The following is a 14655-nucleotide window of genomic DNA, read 5'->3' as shown; positions in this document are numbered from 1 at the left end:
CCTGCACGTACGTGCAGGACGTCAGACTCACAGAAGCAGAAGCCTGCGCGGCCACATTGGTGATCTGCAAGGGCCGACTTCTACATGGAATGTTGCTAGTGGAATAGCAACATTCCAGAATCTCCAATAGTAGCAACAGTGGAGGAGTGGCCTAGTGGTTAGGGTGGTGGACTTTGGTCCTGAGGAACTGAGTTCGATGGAATGTTGCTAGTGGAATAGCAACATTCCATGTAGAATCTCCAATAGTAGCAACAGTGGAGGAGTGGCCTAGTGGTTAGGGTGGTGGACTTTGGTCCTGGGGAACTGAGGAACTGAGTTTGATTCCCACTTCAGGCACAGGCAGCTCCTTGTGACTCTGGGCAAGTCACTTAACCCTCCACTGCCCCATGTAAGCCACATTGAGCCTGCCATGAGTTGGAAAGTGTGGGGTACAAATGTAACAAAAATAAAAAAAAATTATTTCTTCATTCCTTTCAGGAGGAAGACTATAAGAAAGATTTTTGGTTACTCCGTCTCCTTGACATTCATTGGGCACTTCTTCAGTATCTGCATGTGACCAATGGATTTTGCCACTTAGATCACCTTTTTGTTCTTCTGTCATGTCCAGTCGGAATAAAGCGTAGTGGATTATCCTTGAAAAAATTTCAAAATGGTGGTTAAAACATGGCTTTACAAAGAAGTTTATGATATTTGATTGGTCTTGGAACTAGGTGGATTAGGGTGACTGCCTTGTAAAATTCTCTTTTTTTTTCTGTTGATTTAAATACTGCGTTTACTATCTGCAAGTGTAGTTCCTTTCTGCTAACTGTTTTTATTTATTTATTTTTTGGCCATAAACCGCCTTGCCCTGCTTGGTCAGTTAAGGCGGTAAAATAAGTTCTCAATGAATAAATAAATACAGCCGCAAAAGCGACCATTACCCGCTGGATCAAAAAGGCTATTGCATCGGTTTATATTCTTTCTGGCAAACAGCCTCCATCTTTGCTTCAAGCTCATTTGACCAGAGCCCTTTTAACTTCTTGAGCGGAATCTAGGGCTCACTCCCTAGAAGAGTCTGTAGATCGGCTACATGGTCTTTGGTGCGTACCTTTTCTAGGCACTATCGCTTGGACATTGTGGCTCGCTCAGAGGCATCACTTGGAGCATTGGTTCGCTCCACAGGTATTTCTGTTTCCCACCCTGTGTAAGGACTGCTTTGCTACATCCCACAAGTCTCTGGATTCATCTTCTGTTGATGACAAGGAGGGAAAAATTATGTCTTTCCTGATCATTTTCTTTCCTTTAATCACAGCAGATGGATCCAGAACCCTAGCCCTTTTTTCTGCTGAATCCATTGATTTCTCTGTTTAGAGTTGTTGCTGCATGTGGCAATTTATGGTTCTAGCAGAGTTGCTTATTCATGTGTTAGCTCTGTGAACAAGGAGAAATGTTTGGGCTCATTCTTCCTTCTGCTTTGTTATGAGAAATACTAAGTGACCGAGGAATATACTGTCCTATATGACAGAGTTCAGTTGGGTGCTGTCTAGCTCCACTTGCTGCTAGGTGATCAAAACCCATAAGTCTCTGGATTCATCTGCTGTGATTAAAGGTAAGAAAATGATCAGATAAGACACCTTGGCTGTGTGTCTAAGAAAGGACCAGGCAAGTTGCAAGCAGTCCAAAACGTATTGCAATAAGTACTTCTGTCACGGGTCATCTCTTCAAGTGTTCAGTACAATATGCTTCTTTTGATTGCACATCAGGATAGAACTAGACATAGTAACATAGTAGATGACGGCAGAAAAAGACCTGCACGGTCCATCCAGTCTGCCCAACAAGATAACTGATATGTGCTACTTTTTGTGTATACCTTACCTTGATTTGTATCTGTCTTTTTCAGGGCACAGACCATATAAGTCTGCCCAGCACTAGCCCCGCCTCCCAACCACCAGCCCCTTGATTTGTATCTGTCTTTTTCAGGGCACAGACCGTAGAAGTCTGCCCAGCACTAGCCCTGCCTCCCAACCACCAGCCCCTTGATTTGTATCTGTCTTTTTCAGGGCACAGACCGTATAAGTCTGCCCAGCACTAGCCCCGCCTCCCAACCACCAGCCCCTTGATTTGTATCTGTCTTTTTCAGGGCACAGACCGTATAAGTCTGCCCAGCACTAGCCCCGCCTCCCAACCACCAGCCCCTTGATTTGTATCTGTCTTTTTCAGGGCACAGACCATATAAGTCTGCCCAGCACTAGCCCCGCCTCCCAACCACCAGCCCCTTGATTTGTATCTGTCTTTTTCAGGGCACAGACCGTATAAGTCTGCCCAGCACTAGCCCCGCCTCCCAACCACCAGCCCCTTGATTTGTATCTGTCTTTTTCAGGGCACAGACCGTATAAGTCTGCCCAGCACTAGCCCCGCCTCCCAACCACCATCCCCGCCTCCCACCACCGGCTCTGGCACAGACCGTATAAGTCAGCCCAGCACTAGCCCCGCCTCCCAACCACCAGCCCCTTGATTTTTATCTGTCTTTTTCAGGGCACAGACCATATAAGTCTGCCCAGCACTAGCCCCGCCTCCCAGCACATATGTGTGTTATCTGCCTAAATTAGAGGTTCTCAAGTCAGTCCTTGGGGCACACCTGGCCAGTCAGGTTTTCAGGATATTCACAATGAATATGCATGAGAGAGATTTGCATAAAATAGAGGTAGGGCATGCAAATTAATCTCATACATGTTCACTTTGGATATCCTGAATACCTGATTGGCTAGGTGTGTCCCGAGCCCTGGGTTGAGAACCCCTGGCCTAAATCCAAGCTAGTGAAATGCCATTAATTGATGTAGGTATCCTTTTCTTTACTGTTCTATTTTCGTTATCTTTGCTTCCCTATGAATTTTTTGTAGTTTTTTTCGCTTTTCTGTTGCTTTCATGTTGTAAACTGCTTTGGTTCACCTTATGAAAGGCGGTATAACAAGTATCAATAAACGAAACGAAACTAAAAGCTACGCTTGCTTTTATGCAGTGGTTAATTAGCAGCCTTAATTTTGGGTGCTGCATGTTCACTGAGGGGTGGGGGTCTTTTTGTGTAAGGTGGCCACCTCCATTCATCATGTTTATGTTTATTAAAACAATTTAATATGCTGCCATTTCTGGGTACAGGTCACAGCGGTTTACAATTAAAAAAAAAACCCAACAATTAACAGAATAGTTCAAACATTCCTTAAAGAGTACAGTGTGATTTCTGCCATCAACAAGCAGGGGCTATGCAGACACACTAGTGGTAATGTAATTCTGACAGTTGTGTCCCAGAACTGCTTTGTGTCCCAGCCGTGCTGAACAGGGCTCCTCCTGAACATTGTCTTTTTTTTTTTTTTAACTTCCAGTGGCTCTATCAGACGCTTCCATTCTCAACAACACCCCCCCCCCCCAAAAAAAAAAAAAAAAAAACAATCCTCTCCCCTGCCCCCCCACCATAAACCACCCAGAGTGACAACAAATGGAAAACTAGCTACATGCATGCTGTGCAAGGTTGTTCAGCAAACTCCTCTTCTCAAGTGGATCCCCTCAAAGCTACCTAAAAATAGATATCAGTTGCTCCACAGCTCCAGTAGGCCCCAACAATGCCCACTTCTGGGTACCGGCCTGTTCTGATCCCCCTCTCTCTCCCATTCCCCCGGAACAGCAACTGACCCTCCCCCAAGCCTACCTTCTCGATCCCTGGTGCATTGCAGTGGTAGAAAGGGCAGGAGCGATGCCCACTTGATCCTGCCCATCGCTGCTTCCCCTTCAAAATGGCTGCCACAACCTTTAATGGCAGCCTCGCAGGACTACCAAAGTACATCAGTCTATGTCCAAAAAGAAGTTCCTGAGCATCCAGCAATGGTTTAACTGAACAAATCTATAACAGAGCAGCAAATGATGAGATCTGAGGATCGAAGGTTAAACTTCAGCTGGTTACCCCCCCTCCCCCCAATATTATAAGGCAATTATGTAAAACAATAGGATATCCACTATTCATAAATGGAGTAACCTGATGTAATGATAACTTTCTCGTAATCCAAGCAGTCTTTGACGTAGGGGAATTCAGTTTGAGGCAACTGGGAGATAAGCAATTGGTGACTGCATTTAAGCAAGAGTTTAACAAGTCCAAATCTGAAGACTTGTGATCTGTCTGCACTAATATCATCAGCATAATAGAAATCACTTAGCCCCATACAATTAGCCAGTGGTGATGATACAACAAGTTGCAGAAGAAGAATCACTAACAGGAATATAAAACTTTCATTGTGGCATTAAACTCTTCCTATTTGGTTCTTCAATGTTATCCAGCTGTTCAGTGAAGTGCAGAATATTAGCGACAGTGAAATCCTTGCTTCTAAAATAGAACAGTACAACTCAGATGTCGCACAGCTGAAGGAAACGCTGTTGACCCTGGAAATTCAGCTGGTTGACCAGTTGGAGGTAAGGCAGGAAGGTCCTACGTGAAAGTAAACTGAGATGTTTAATCAGCTTGTTGGCTATCTAACCCTCACTGTTTACTAAGCTGTGCTAGAAAACAGGGGGGTAAATGTTCAGCTATTATAATTTTATCCTTAATTGTTTAGTATATGTGAAGCACTTACTGTTGTTATTGATTATGTTATGTTCCTGGATATTTATTTTATTTATTTTGTCACTAGTAAAAAATGCCCGTTTCTGACACAAATGAAACGGGCGCTAGCAAGCTTTTCCTCGGAGTATGTATGTTTGAGAGAGTGTGTGTGTGAGAGATGGAGTGTGTGTGTCAGAGAGAGAATGAGAGAGAGACAGAGACAGCGTGTGTGTGTGTTTGTGTGAGTAAGAGAGTGTGTGAGACTGTGTGTGTGTGTGACAGAGAGATAGAGTGTGATAGACAGGGAGTGTGTCAGAGAGTGTACGTGAGAGACAGTGAGTGATTGAGTGAGTGTGAGCCCCCACCCCTCTTGCAGGGCCTCCCTCCCCACCCCCACCTCTCTGGTCTCAGGACCCCCTCCCCACCTCCCTCTCCCCTGCCCCCCCCCCCCCGCAGCCATCCATGTCCAGCGACCCTCCCCTCCCCCCTCCAGCTACTCATGTCCAGCGACCCTCCCCCCCCCCCCCCCCCCCCGGCGCATCAAACCCCCTCGCCACCCGCAGCTGCCAGTGGTAACGCTGTCCGGCCGCTGCTGCTTCTCCTGTTGAGCAGCTGCGGCCGGTACAAAAAGAAAAAAAGCGATAAATGTTTTTAAACCCAGCCCAGATCATTCGCAAATGTCTGAGTCTTAAAACTCAGTCTCTGCAGCCGCTCCTTCTCTCGCCTGTCACGTCGCTGCGCTCCTCCGGGGTCTTATTCCAGGGGCAGTGGCATTTACGAATGATTTGAGCTGGGTTTAAAAACATTTATGGGTTTTTTTTTCGTTTTGTAGCGGCCATTGCTGTTCAACAGGAGAAGCAGCAGCAGCCGGACAGCGATACCACTGGCAGCTGCGGGTGGCGAGGGGGTTGATGTGCCCGTGGGGGGGGGGGGATGTTTGATGTGCCGGGGGGGGGGGGCTTGGGTGATGCGCCGGGGGGGTGTTTGAGCGGCGCACTCGCGTGTTTCCCTGCTCCTCTCCCTGCCTGGGAATCAGCTGTGAGTGGCGTCATCCTGGCTACGGAGCCTAGCTCAGCAACTCCAGGAACCACAGACACAGGCAGCTACTTTAGAACGTTGGTGGTGAGAATTATTATATAGGATTTGTAACCCACATTATACAATAGATTATTGTTTCAATGTGGCTTACAATACAAGTTTAAAGGACACAATTGATGATCTAACAATTTGTTATAGACATTTTGATAGCAACAAAGTTGCTAACATTTTGTAATGGTCTAATGTAAGGCTTAATGTACAGTTGTCAAATTTTACATCTAGGCAGGACATTGTGTAACAGCATAGAGAGTATTAAAAAAATTCTTCTGTGTAATGTGTGATTTATTTGTTTTTTCATAAAAGTATTTTTTGAAAAAGAAGGTCTTTAGATGTTTCTAGAACTTTAGTTTTATATAGCCAGTTTGTTAAGAATATAAGAACATAAGCATTTCCATGCTGGGACAGACCAAAGGTCCATCAAGCCCAGTATCCTGTTTCCAACAGTGGCCAATCCAGGTCACAAGATCCCAAAACAGTACATTTTATGCTTATCCTAGAAATAAGCAGTGGATTTTCCCAAGTCCATCTTAATAATGGCTTATGAACTTTTAGGAAGATATCCAAACCTTTTTTAAACCCCGCTAAGCTAACTGCTTTTACCACATTCTCTGGCAACGAATTCCAGAGTTCAGTTGCACACTGAGCGAAGAAATATTTTCTACAATTTGTTTTAAATTTACTACTTTGCAGCTTTATTGTGTGCCCCCTAGTCCTAGTATTTTTGGAAAGAGTAAACAAGCAATTCACATCTACCTGTTCCACTCCACTCATTATTTTATAGACCTCTATGATATCTCCCCTCAGCTGTCTTTTCTCAAGGCTGAAGAGCTCTAGCCATGTCAGCCTTTCCTTATAGCTTGAGCTCAGAGAGAGAGAAGAGCCGAGCCTGCACGCATTTTAGCGCTGCTGCCGGCCGCCGTAACCCGTCCCCAACGACGTAAGTCAAGAGATAACTTTTAAAAATTCGGAGGGAGGGAGGGGGCCTGGAACTCGAAGGAAGGGAGGGAGGGTGGAAGGGAGGGACAACGATTCTGGAACTCGGAGGGAGAGGGGAGGGGGGGGGCCCTGAAACTGGGAGGCGACTCTGGCTGAGGCGACGGCGCGCGTGCCATAGGTTCGCCATCACTGCTATAGGATGTCTTGAGCCGATCTCTGGCAATCTAGGTACCTTAGACTCTCCAACTGCTGTTACGAGTGTGTATACCCAATATGTCTGGACTGGTCTGGTGGGGCACTAAGGAATAAAGAAATTATTTGTTAAAGCTTTCCTAGTTAAAGATACCAAAACATTAGTAGGAATTCTATCAGGAGCTCTAGAATTTAATACCTCCTAGACAATCTGAATTCCTTCCTTTTGAAGAAAAAAAATGTATAAAGCTTCAGTGGTTTTGATTTTTGGGAGACATCTTCAGTCAATTCATGCAGGTCTAGAAAGATCTGAATCAAATAGATCGAGTCCCTTTTATAAGATAGAACCTCAGGATGTGATTAAATTATAGTAATGTAACATGATATGTATTTCGCCAACTCCTGATTAGGTTCAAAGCAGATAAAAATCACTCTCTACAAACAATATATAGCAGAATGGTTTCTTGGTTAAGTTGCTTTTGTATTTTAAGAACCTGGAATCATCGTTATTATATTCACACCACTTTATTTTTCAAAATAACTTTTAGATTCTGGAGGCATTGAAATGCAGGGGTTAGAATTGTGTTTATCCTCATGTGTTCCAGGAACTTCCTTGTGAACAGTGATGGTGGAAGACTGCAGTTGAAATTTAAAGTGCAAAAAATGTGTTTAATTGATAGTCTTGTTCTAGCATCACAGTATCAGTATGTCACTGAAGGTCATATGTTGGTTTGGTTTCCCACAGGATATAATAAAAGAATTTGAAAGAAACATCTCCGACATGGTGGGGACATTTATCGAAATTGTTCAGGGATAATATCCTTTACACAGTCCACTGACAATTGTAAATCTCCAAAACAGACTAACAGGACTACTTCTGTACACAAGAATGTTGGCAAATGGGCAGGGCAACCGAGAGGGGGGGGGGGGGGGGCAGGGCAGCCAAAATTCCCTGGGCGCTGCAGTCCCCGGTCTCACCTGCCTGCCTCCACGGCTCCGGGCCCCCTTCATTCAAAGCAGCAGTAGCAGATTGCCTCTCTTCTGGCTTTCCCTCCCTGTGTCCCGCCCTCGTGGAAACCGGAAGTTACATCAGACGAGGGCGGGACACAGGGAGGGACGGCCAGAAGAGAGGCGATCTGCGACTGCCGCTTTGAATGAAGGGAGCCTGGAGCCGTGGAGGCAGGCAGGTGAGACCGTGGACTGCAGCGGCGGGCGAAGCGACGGGGGGCGGCAGCGGCGGGGGGGGGGGGGCCTTGCCCTGGGCCTGGCCTAGTCTCTCGGCGGCCCTGCAAATGGGAGGACCCAATATGAGCTATGGAAAACTGTATTATCTCTCTAATACTAGGGGGTCATTTTACAAAAGGCACTAGTGTTTTTAGCGTGTGCTAAAAATAAGTGTGCGCTACACGCTAAAGGCACCCACTATGGGTGTCTGTCGTGTTTAGCGCACGCTAAACTACCGCGCCTTTGTAAAGGACCCCCTAGATGTGCTAACAATCTGCTCTGTGATAGCTGACTAATTATCGCATGTCATTTCCAAAGCTGGACAGGCAGAATTTCACCAACACATCACTGTGTTGTCTTGTGCAAGTCAGCATGGAGTCTAGATTGCCTGCTTGCCCACAGAGAATGTAATTCACCTAACCTTGTACCCCGAGACCAAACTGAATATCAATCCACAGCTCTAATCCAAGAGAAGTCAGAGGGTTATATGAGGAGACCCTTGTGTTATGATGAGATGAAGAAGGAGCTATTCTGGTTTCTGCCAGCATTCTATTAATAAGAAATGAAATAAAAGTGGGAGGGCGACCAAGGATTCCAAACACTGAAAGGATATATAATAATAAAGATGTTTATTGAGGTATAGAGACTCGACACAACGTTGTGTTTCGGCCGTTAGGCCTGCATCAGGAGTCTTAATGCCGAATGCTTTTGAGAACTATTTGATGAAGGCAAATCCTCAACAAAGGGAGGTCTTTAGAAAGACCGTTGTGAAGGTGAGCGTGCTTCGTTGTCTCCTCTGACACAACGCTTGTATAGAATGCTTAATGCCGAATGCTTTTGAGAACTATTTGATGAAGGCAAATCCTCAACAAAGGGAGGTCTTTAGAAAGACCGTTGTGAAGGTGAGCGTGCTTCGTTGTCTCCTCTGACACACAACGCTTGTATAGAATGCTGCAATAAGCATTCTATTAATACCATGAAGTCCAGTAGGAGACATTTTGGGGAATAATTTTTTTTTCCTGTATATAAAGTCATTTTTAAGTGCAGGAAAGCACTTTTGTACATGAGTAGGTAGGTGCAAAGAAGAGTGATGAGTAGGTAGCCATTCCCGGGGCAGGGTTTGGGCAGAGTGAAGGCAAAGCTGCAATGTTCACATCTATGTTATAAAATACACAGCTTAGATGTGTTCACATTTACACTATGTTCAGAACAGGGGTGCATTTGTGTATCATTTATGCACTATCGGGGATGGTTCTGGGAGCCTCTGTTACCTGTTATAAAACAAGAGCTTTTCTGAACTTCCTACACAGGCACCTGTTATAAATGACCCCCTTAGAAAAGCACTTTCAGAGCCATTATTTGGGTAAATTGCTTTACTTGGTCTAGTTAAAATTACACCTGGATTTTCAAAATGTGTGTACTAGGAGGAGTGGCCTAGTGGTTAGGGTGGTGGACTTTGGTCCTGGGGAACTGAGGAACTGAGTTTGATTCCCACTTCAGGCACAGGCAGCTCCTTGTGACTCTGGGCAAGTCACTTAACCCTCCAATGCCCCATGTAAGCTGCATTGAGCCTGCCATGAGTGGGAAAGCGCAGGGTACAAATGTAACAAAAATAAAAGAGATACTATTGGAGATTCTACATGGAATGTTGCTACTATTGGAGATTCTACATAGAATGTTGCTATTCCACTAGTAACATTCCATGTAGAAGGCTGCGCAGGCTTCTGTTTCTGTGAGTCTGACGTCCTGCACGTACGTGCAGGACGTCAGACTCACAGAAGCAGAAGCCTGCGCGGCCACATTGGTGATCTGCAAGGGCCGACTTCTACATGGAATGTTGCTAGTGGAATAGCAACATTCCATGTAGAATCTCAAATAGTAGCAACAGTGGAGGAGTGGCCTAGTGGTTAGGGTGGTGGACTTTGGTCCTGGGGAACTGAGTTTGATTCCCACTTCAGGCACAGGCAGCTCCTTGTGACTCTGGGCAAGTCACTTAACCCTCCATTACCCCAGGTACAAATAAGTACCTGTATACAATATGTAAGCCGCATTGAGCCTGCCATGAGTGGGAAAGTGCGGGCTACAAATGTAACAAAAATAAAATTAGCCTGATTACAAAGAGACATTTCTATGGCTGAGGGTACAGCAAGGTAAGAGAACATCTATATTTGATTTTCAGATACATGTGAGTTGTTTTCCAGTCCTTTTTCCTTACAGATTTTGTAGGCTGTATTCATTTTGGAAATTCATTTCAAAAATATGCACACTCCAGTTACAAATATCAGGACAAGAAACACCAATTGCAGTAGGGAAAAAAAACAGTCATACAAGCACAATCATACAAGTACAGTTAAAAATCCCAAGCTACAGTGTGTACAAATTAAACAGGAATAAGCCCAGCAGAATCACAAGAACTAATGAGGAAGCTAAGAAGCCCTAAGCGGGAAAGCTAAGTGAAAAGAGTAAGTTTTGAGCTGTGTTTTTTTTTAATTTGGTGAATGAAAGTTCTGACCTGATAGCTGTAGGTAGATTATTCCATAGTCAAAGAAGCAGTGGAACACGTCAGCTACTTAGGCTGGCATGTCACACTGAAGTACTCCACCTAGTTCCAGTCCTTACGCTCATTTGCCTCTTAACCCTCTTGCTTACCATGGTTCAGATTCGAGAGCTAGAAAATAATTACAATGAGAAGCTCCTTGAGATTGCCATTCACACCCTGGAGAAAATCGGAAAGGGGATATTTGACGAGGATATCCCAGATGATGTACGCATGGTAAGAACATTAATGCAGATGCTGGCTGCATTGACACAGAGTGCATGTCATTTAGCTTCAGACTTAGTGCCTTACTGTTTGCTCTTTCCATCCATTAGCTTTTCGTTGACAAAGACACAATCGTCAATGCTGTTGGTGCATCCCATGACTTGCACCTGCTGAAAATTGATAACCGGGAAGATGAGATGTTCACGAAAATCAACAGCTGGGCTAGCAATCTCATTCAGAAAGTAAGTAACAAAGGAGTGCAGCTCCCACATCCGCTCATTATTGAAATCATGCCCAGACATGAGTGCCAAAGAGGGCCTAGGTTCAGGGAGTCACCTTGGATGTGCGACTAGAAAGAAATAACATTTTCAAACCTTTTTTTCCAGTCCGCTTTGCGTAAAGGTGCCATTCTGTTGGATAATGAAGATGGAGGAATTATTTGCAGCCTCTTGTGTAAACAAAGTGATTTGGCAGTAATCACTCATCTTGTGGAAAGAAACAGCAAAATAACTGTAGTTAAGTTTAAATATTTCCTACAATTCAGAAGAGCAAACTAGAAAATAAACTAAATTTGTAAAGGCTGAAACTTATAAATACAAGTGACGTTAAGTCCACAACTACTATAGCTGCGTCACGAAATTGTGGGGGAAGGAGGAACGCCAACTGGTAAATAATTTAGTAGGCCCTGAGGGTGTAATCTTGTAAGTGGGCACCTCCTTTTAGATGCCCCAATGCCATGCTGTGAGAGCCTATTGTAGTGCTTCCCAAACCTGGTCCTGGAGGTACCCCAGCCAGTCAGGTTTTCAGGATATCCACAATGAATATTCATGAGAGAGATTTGCATGCAGTAAAGGCAGTGCATGCAAATCTCTCTCATGAATATTCATTGTGGGTATCCTGAAAACCTGACTGGCTGGGGTGCCTCCAGAAACAGCAAACAGGAGAAGCCTTTACAAGCAGTAATTTCTTGCCATCACGCTGTTGGGTTCATGTCCTTCAAGTGTGTATCTGGTGGAAATTTCTTTTATCTCACAAAGTGCACCCTAGGTAGCGACCTCAGTTAGCCAGTGTACTCTGCGAATACCATTTGTGACCCCTGAGTTGCGTCAAAACACGGACTGTGTCGGGTCCTTTGTACAACCGATAAAGCATTTCTCAGCACCATCTTCTGAGTTGGTTTGGTCTGTGGTCAGCCTTTACTCCTCTTGTGCTGTGGGGTGCCTCCAGGACCAGGTTTAGGAACCACTGGCTTACTGTATAACAGCATCTGGGTGCCCAGATTATGTGATAGAATATTAACATAACCTGGCGTTTTCACACATCTTATAGTTAAGCAAAAAAAAAGAGGACAAGACTTCCACACGCAAACAATCCGTTCAGAAACAAGAGAGTGAAAGACACCCAAAGTCCAAGATAAAAAGTCTCTTTATTCTTGAAACACAATGGAGATATTCTCTCAATACTGTTCACATACAGTATACAGGATGCACTTGACAAGAAATTTCAACACAAGCTGTGTTTCGGCACGTATGCCTTCGCCAGGGGACCTGTCAGAATAATGCAAGTCACAATTCTGCAAGCTGCAAGTGTGTATAACACACAGAATGTGCAAATCTTAGTCTCCCAGGAGCACGTAAAGCATAAATTGTAACCAAGAGCATCCGAAACAAGGCACGGGCAGGAGAACTGATGATCATGTCACCGGGTTTCAGCTTCAGCCAAAACCAAAAACCCCAATTTCAGTCGCCTTCTAGTCACGGTATTTATTCAACCATGGCTCCACCTCACAAAATGAAGGCCCTGACAAATCACTAAACATTTTTGACCTTATTAACAGCTTTTTAAAAAGTCAGCAGTGAAATCGACTAGGAGCATGTCTTAAAATTTTGTACATGCCCTGTGTATTTTATCTGTTAAAATTAGCAAAATCATAGGGATGCACTTCGATAAAGTGGCGCTTAATAGAAGCACAACGAAGCACGCTTAGCACAAATTCTATAATGGCAGTAAGGCGTGCCTAATCCGTTCTAGAATAGTGCAAAGCTGCTTTCGAACAACAGCTTACGCCAGGTCAATGGCAGGCATAAGTGCACCTTGCATTGCGCACACTCGATATACTATTCTTTAATTATGTACGTAATTTTGTTCCTCGCTTAGAACTTTATGATAATGTGGGTTATAAATAAATTTTATTATTTTCTCCCCAACTAGTAGAATTAGATCTTTATTAAAACCACACAATACAACATGGCAATTTTTCAAAGTTTCACCCCTCCCCCTTAATGTTATTATTATTTAATGTGTGTGTGTTGCTGGGCGGACTCGCTGATAAAGCTGATACGCTATGGCTAGCTCACCAGTGTTATAGAATAGCACCTAACACATATGCCTGTAAATGCCAATTTGTGATGTCATTCATGCCTATTCTGTAAATTTGTACGCATGAGCGGTGTCTAAAATGTAGGCACCCTTATAGTAATTATGCATGAAAATGCCCTGTTGAACTTTGTACAGCTTTGCTTGAGTGAGAGATTCCATGAAACATAGCAGCTGACTTTGCACAGCACTGTACTTAACTGAGCTGTACCACCCTCAGATACCCCCAAGCACACAAAATACCTTGTCTATGAAGAAAAGCCGTCTTAAAATGTAACTCTCAGTCTGGTTCCCACTCAGTGGCAGCTGCCCAGTGCTGTGGCCAATGTGTACTTCTGGGCAGTTTAACAGTACTTAGGTGTTGAGTAATTTGATGAAGGTGTGAAAACAGCCGCTTTGTGATGCCTGCCTTCTTATTACACACATAGCTGGTAAATGTACCCAATTAAAAGAGGCTTAGCACAGATGCATATTACTCACCATAAGCCTCTATAAATCTGAGAAATACTGTGTCAAAATGAGTTTTCCTCCCGCCCTTTGCTACTATGCTGTGCTAGTAGGATCCTAAATCCAGGCAGTTTCTATCTCCCTTCGGTGTTTCCAGCTTGTTGAGATTCGGGGTGGAATCCAACAGTAGAAGCCTTCGTACAGACTGCTGGGGGTTTCTCCCTTCTTTCATATGGGTCCTGCTCACTTAGTCAGCCATTGCAAAAGTCTAGTTAGAGGCTATGCACCAGGACTCCTTCTTGAACCCTCAGGAGCTTAGCGGAGATTGAATGGCAGAGGTAGGGCAGGTGGTTGGGAGGAGGGGTTAGTGCTGGGCAGACTTATACTGTCTGTGCCCTGAAAAAGACAGATACAAATCAAGGGGCTGGGGGTTGGGAGGCGGGGCTAGTGCTGGGCAGACTTCTACGGTCTGTGCCCTGAAAAAGACAGATACAAATCAAGGGGCTGGTGGTTGGGAGGAGGGGTTAGTGCTGGGCAGACTTATACTGTCTGTGCCCTGAAAAAGACAGATACAAATCAAGGGGATGGTGGTTGGGAGGAGGGGTTAGTGCTGGGCAGACTTATACTGTCTGTGCCCTGAAAAAGACAGATACAAATCAAGGGGCTGGTGGTTGGGAGGCGGGGCTAGTGCTGGGCAGACTTATACTGTCTGTGCCCTGAAAAAGACAGATACAAATCAAGGGGCTGGTGGTTGGGAGGAGGGGTTAGTGCTGGGCAGACTTATACTGTCTGGGCCCTGAAAAAGACAGATACAAATCAAGGGGTTGGGAGGAGGGGTTAGTGATGGGCAGACTTATACTGTCTGTGCCCTGAAAAAGACAGATACAAATCAAGGGGCTGGTGGTTGGGAGGCGGGGCTAGTGCTGGGCAGACTTCTACGGTCTGTACCCTGAAGAGGACAGGTACAAATCAAGGTAGGGTATACACAAAAAGTAGCACATACGAGTTATCTTGTTGGGCAGACTGGATGGACCATGCAGGTCTTTTTCTACCG

At 44.8% G+C, this 14655-nt stretch overlaps 1 protein-coding gene across 2 annotated transcripts in view; it reads left to right on the top strand.

Annotated features, from left to right (window-relative positions):
* Positions 1-14655, top strand: part of DRC3 (dynein regulatory complex subunit 3) — a 62203-nt gene that overhangs the window by 46206 nt on the left and 1342 nt on the right. For both annotated transcript variants that reach the window (XM_030211156.1, XM_030211157.1), the window contains 4 exons: positions 4306-4437; positions 7539-7609; positions 10667-10790; positions 10889-11020. In XM_030211156.1, the coding sequence (XP_030067016.1) occupies positions 4306-4437; positions 7539-7609; positions 10667-10790; positions 10889-11020 (459 nt within the window). The remainder of the gene's footprint in view (positions 1-4305; positions 4438-7538; positions 7610-10666; positions 10791-10888; positions 11021-14655) is intronic.

The sequence above is a fragment of the Microcaecilia unicolor genome, chromosome 8 (genome assembly GCF_901765095.1).
Source record: "Microcaecilia unicolor chromosome 8, aMicUni1.1, whole genome shotgun sequence".
Classification (NCBI taxonomy): domain Eukaryota; kingdom Metazoa; phylum Chordata; class Amphibia; order Gymnophiona; family Siphonopidae; genus Microcaecilia; species Microcaecilia unicolor.
The sequence above is the reverse complement of the archived record's forward strand: the minus strand, read 5'-3'. Positions and strand labels throughout refer to the sequence as shown.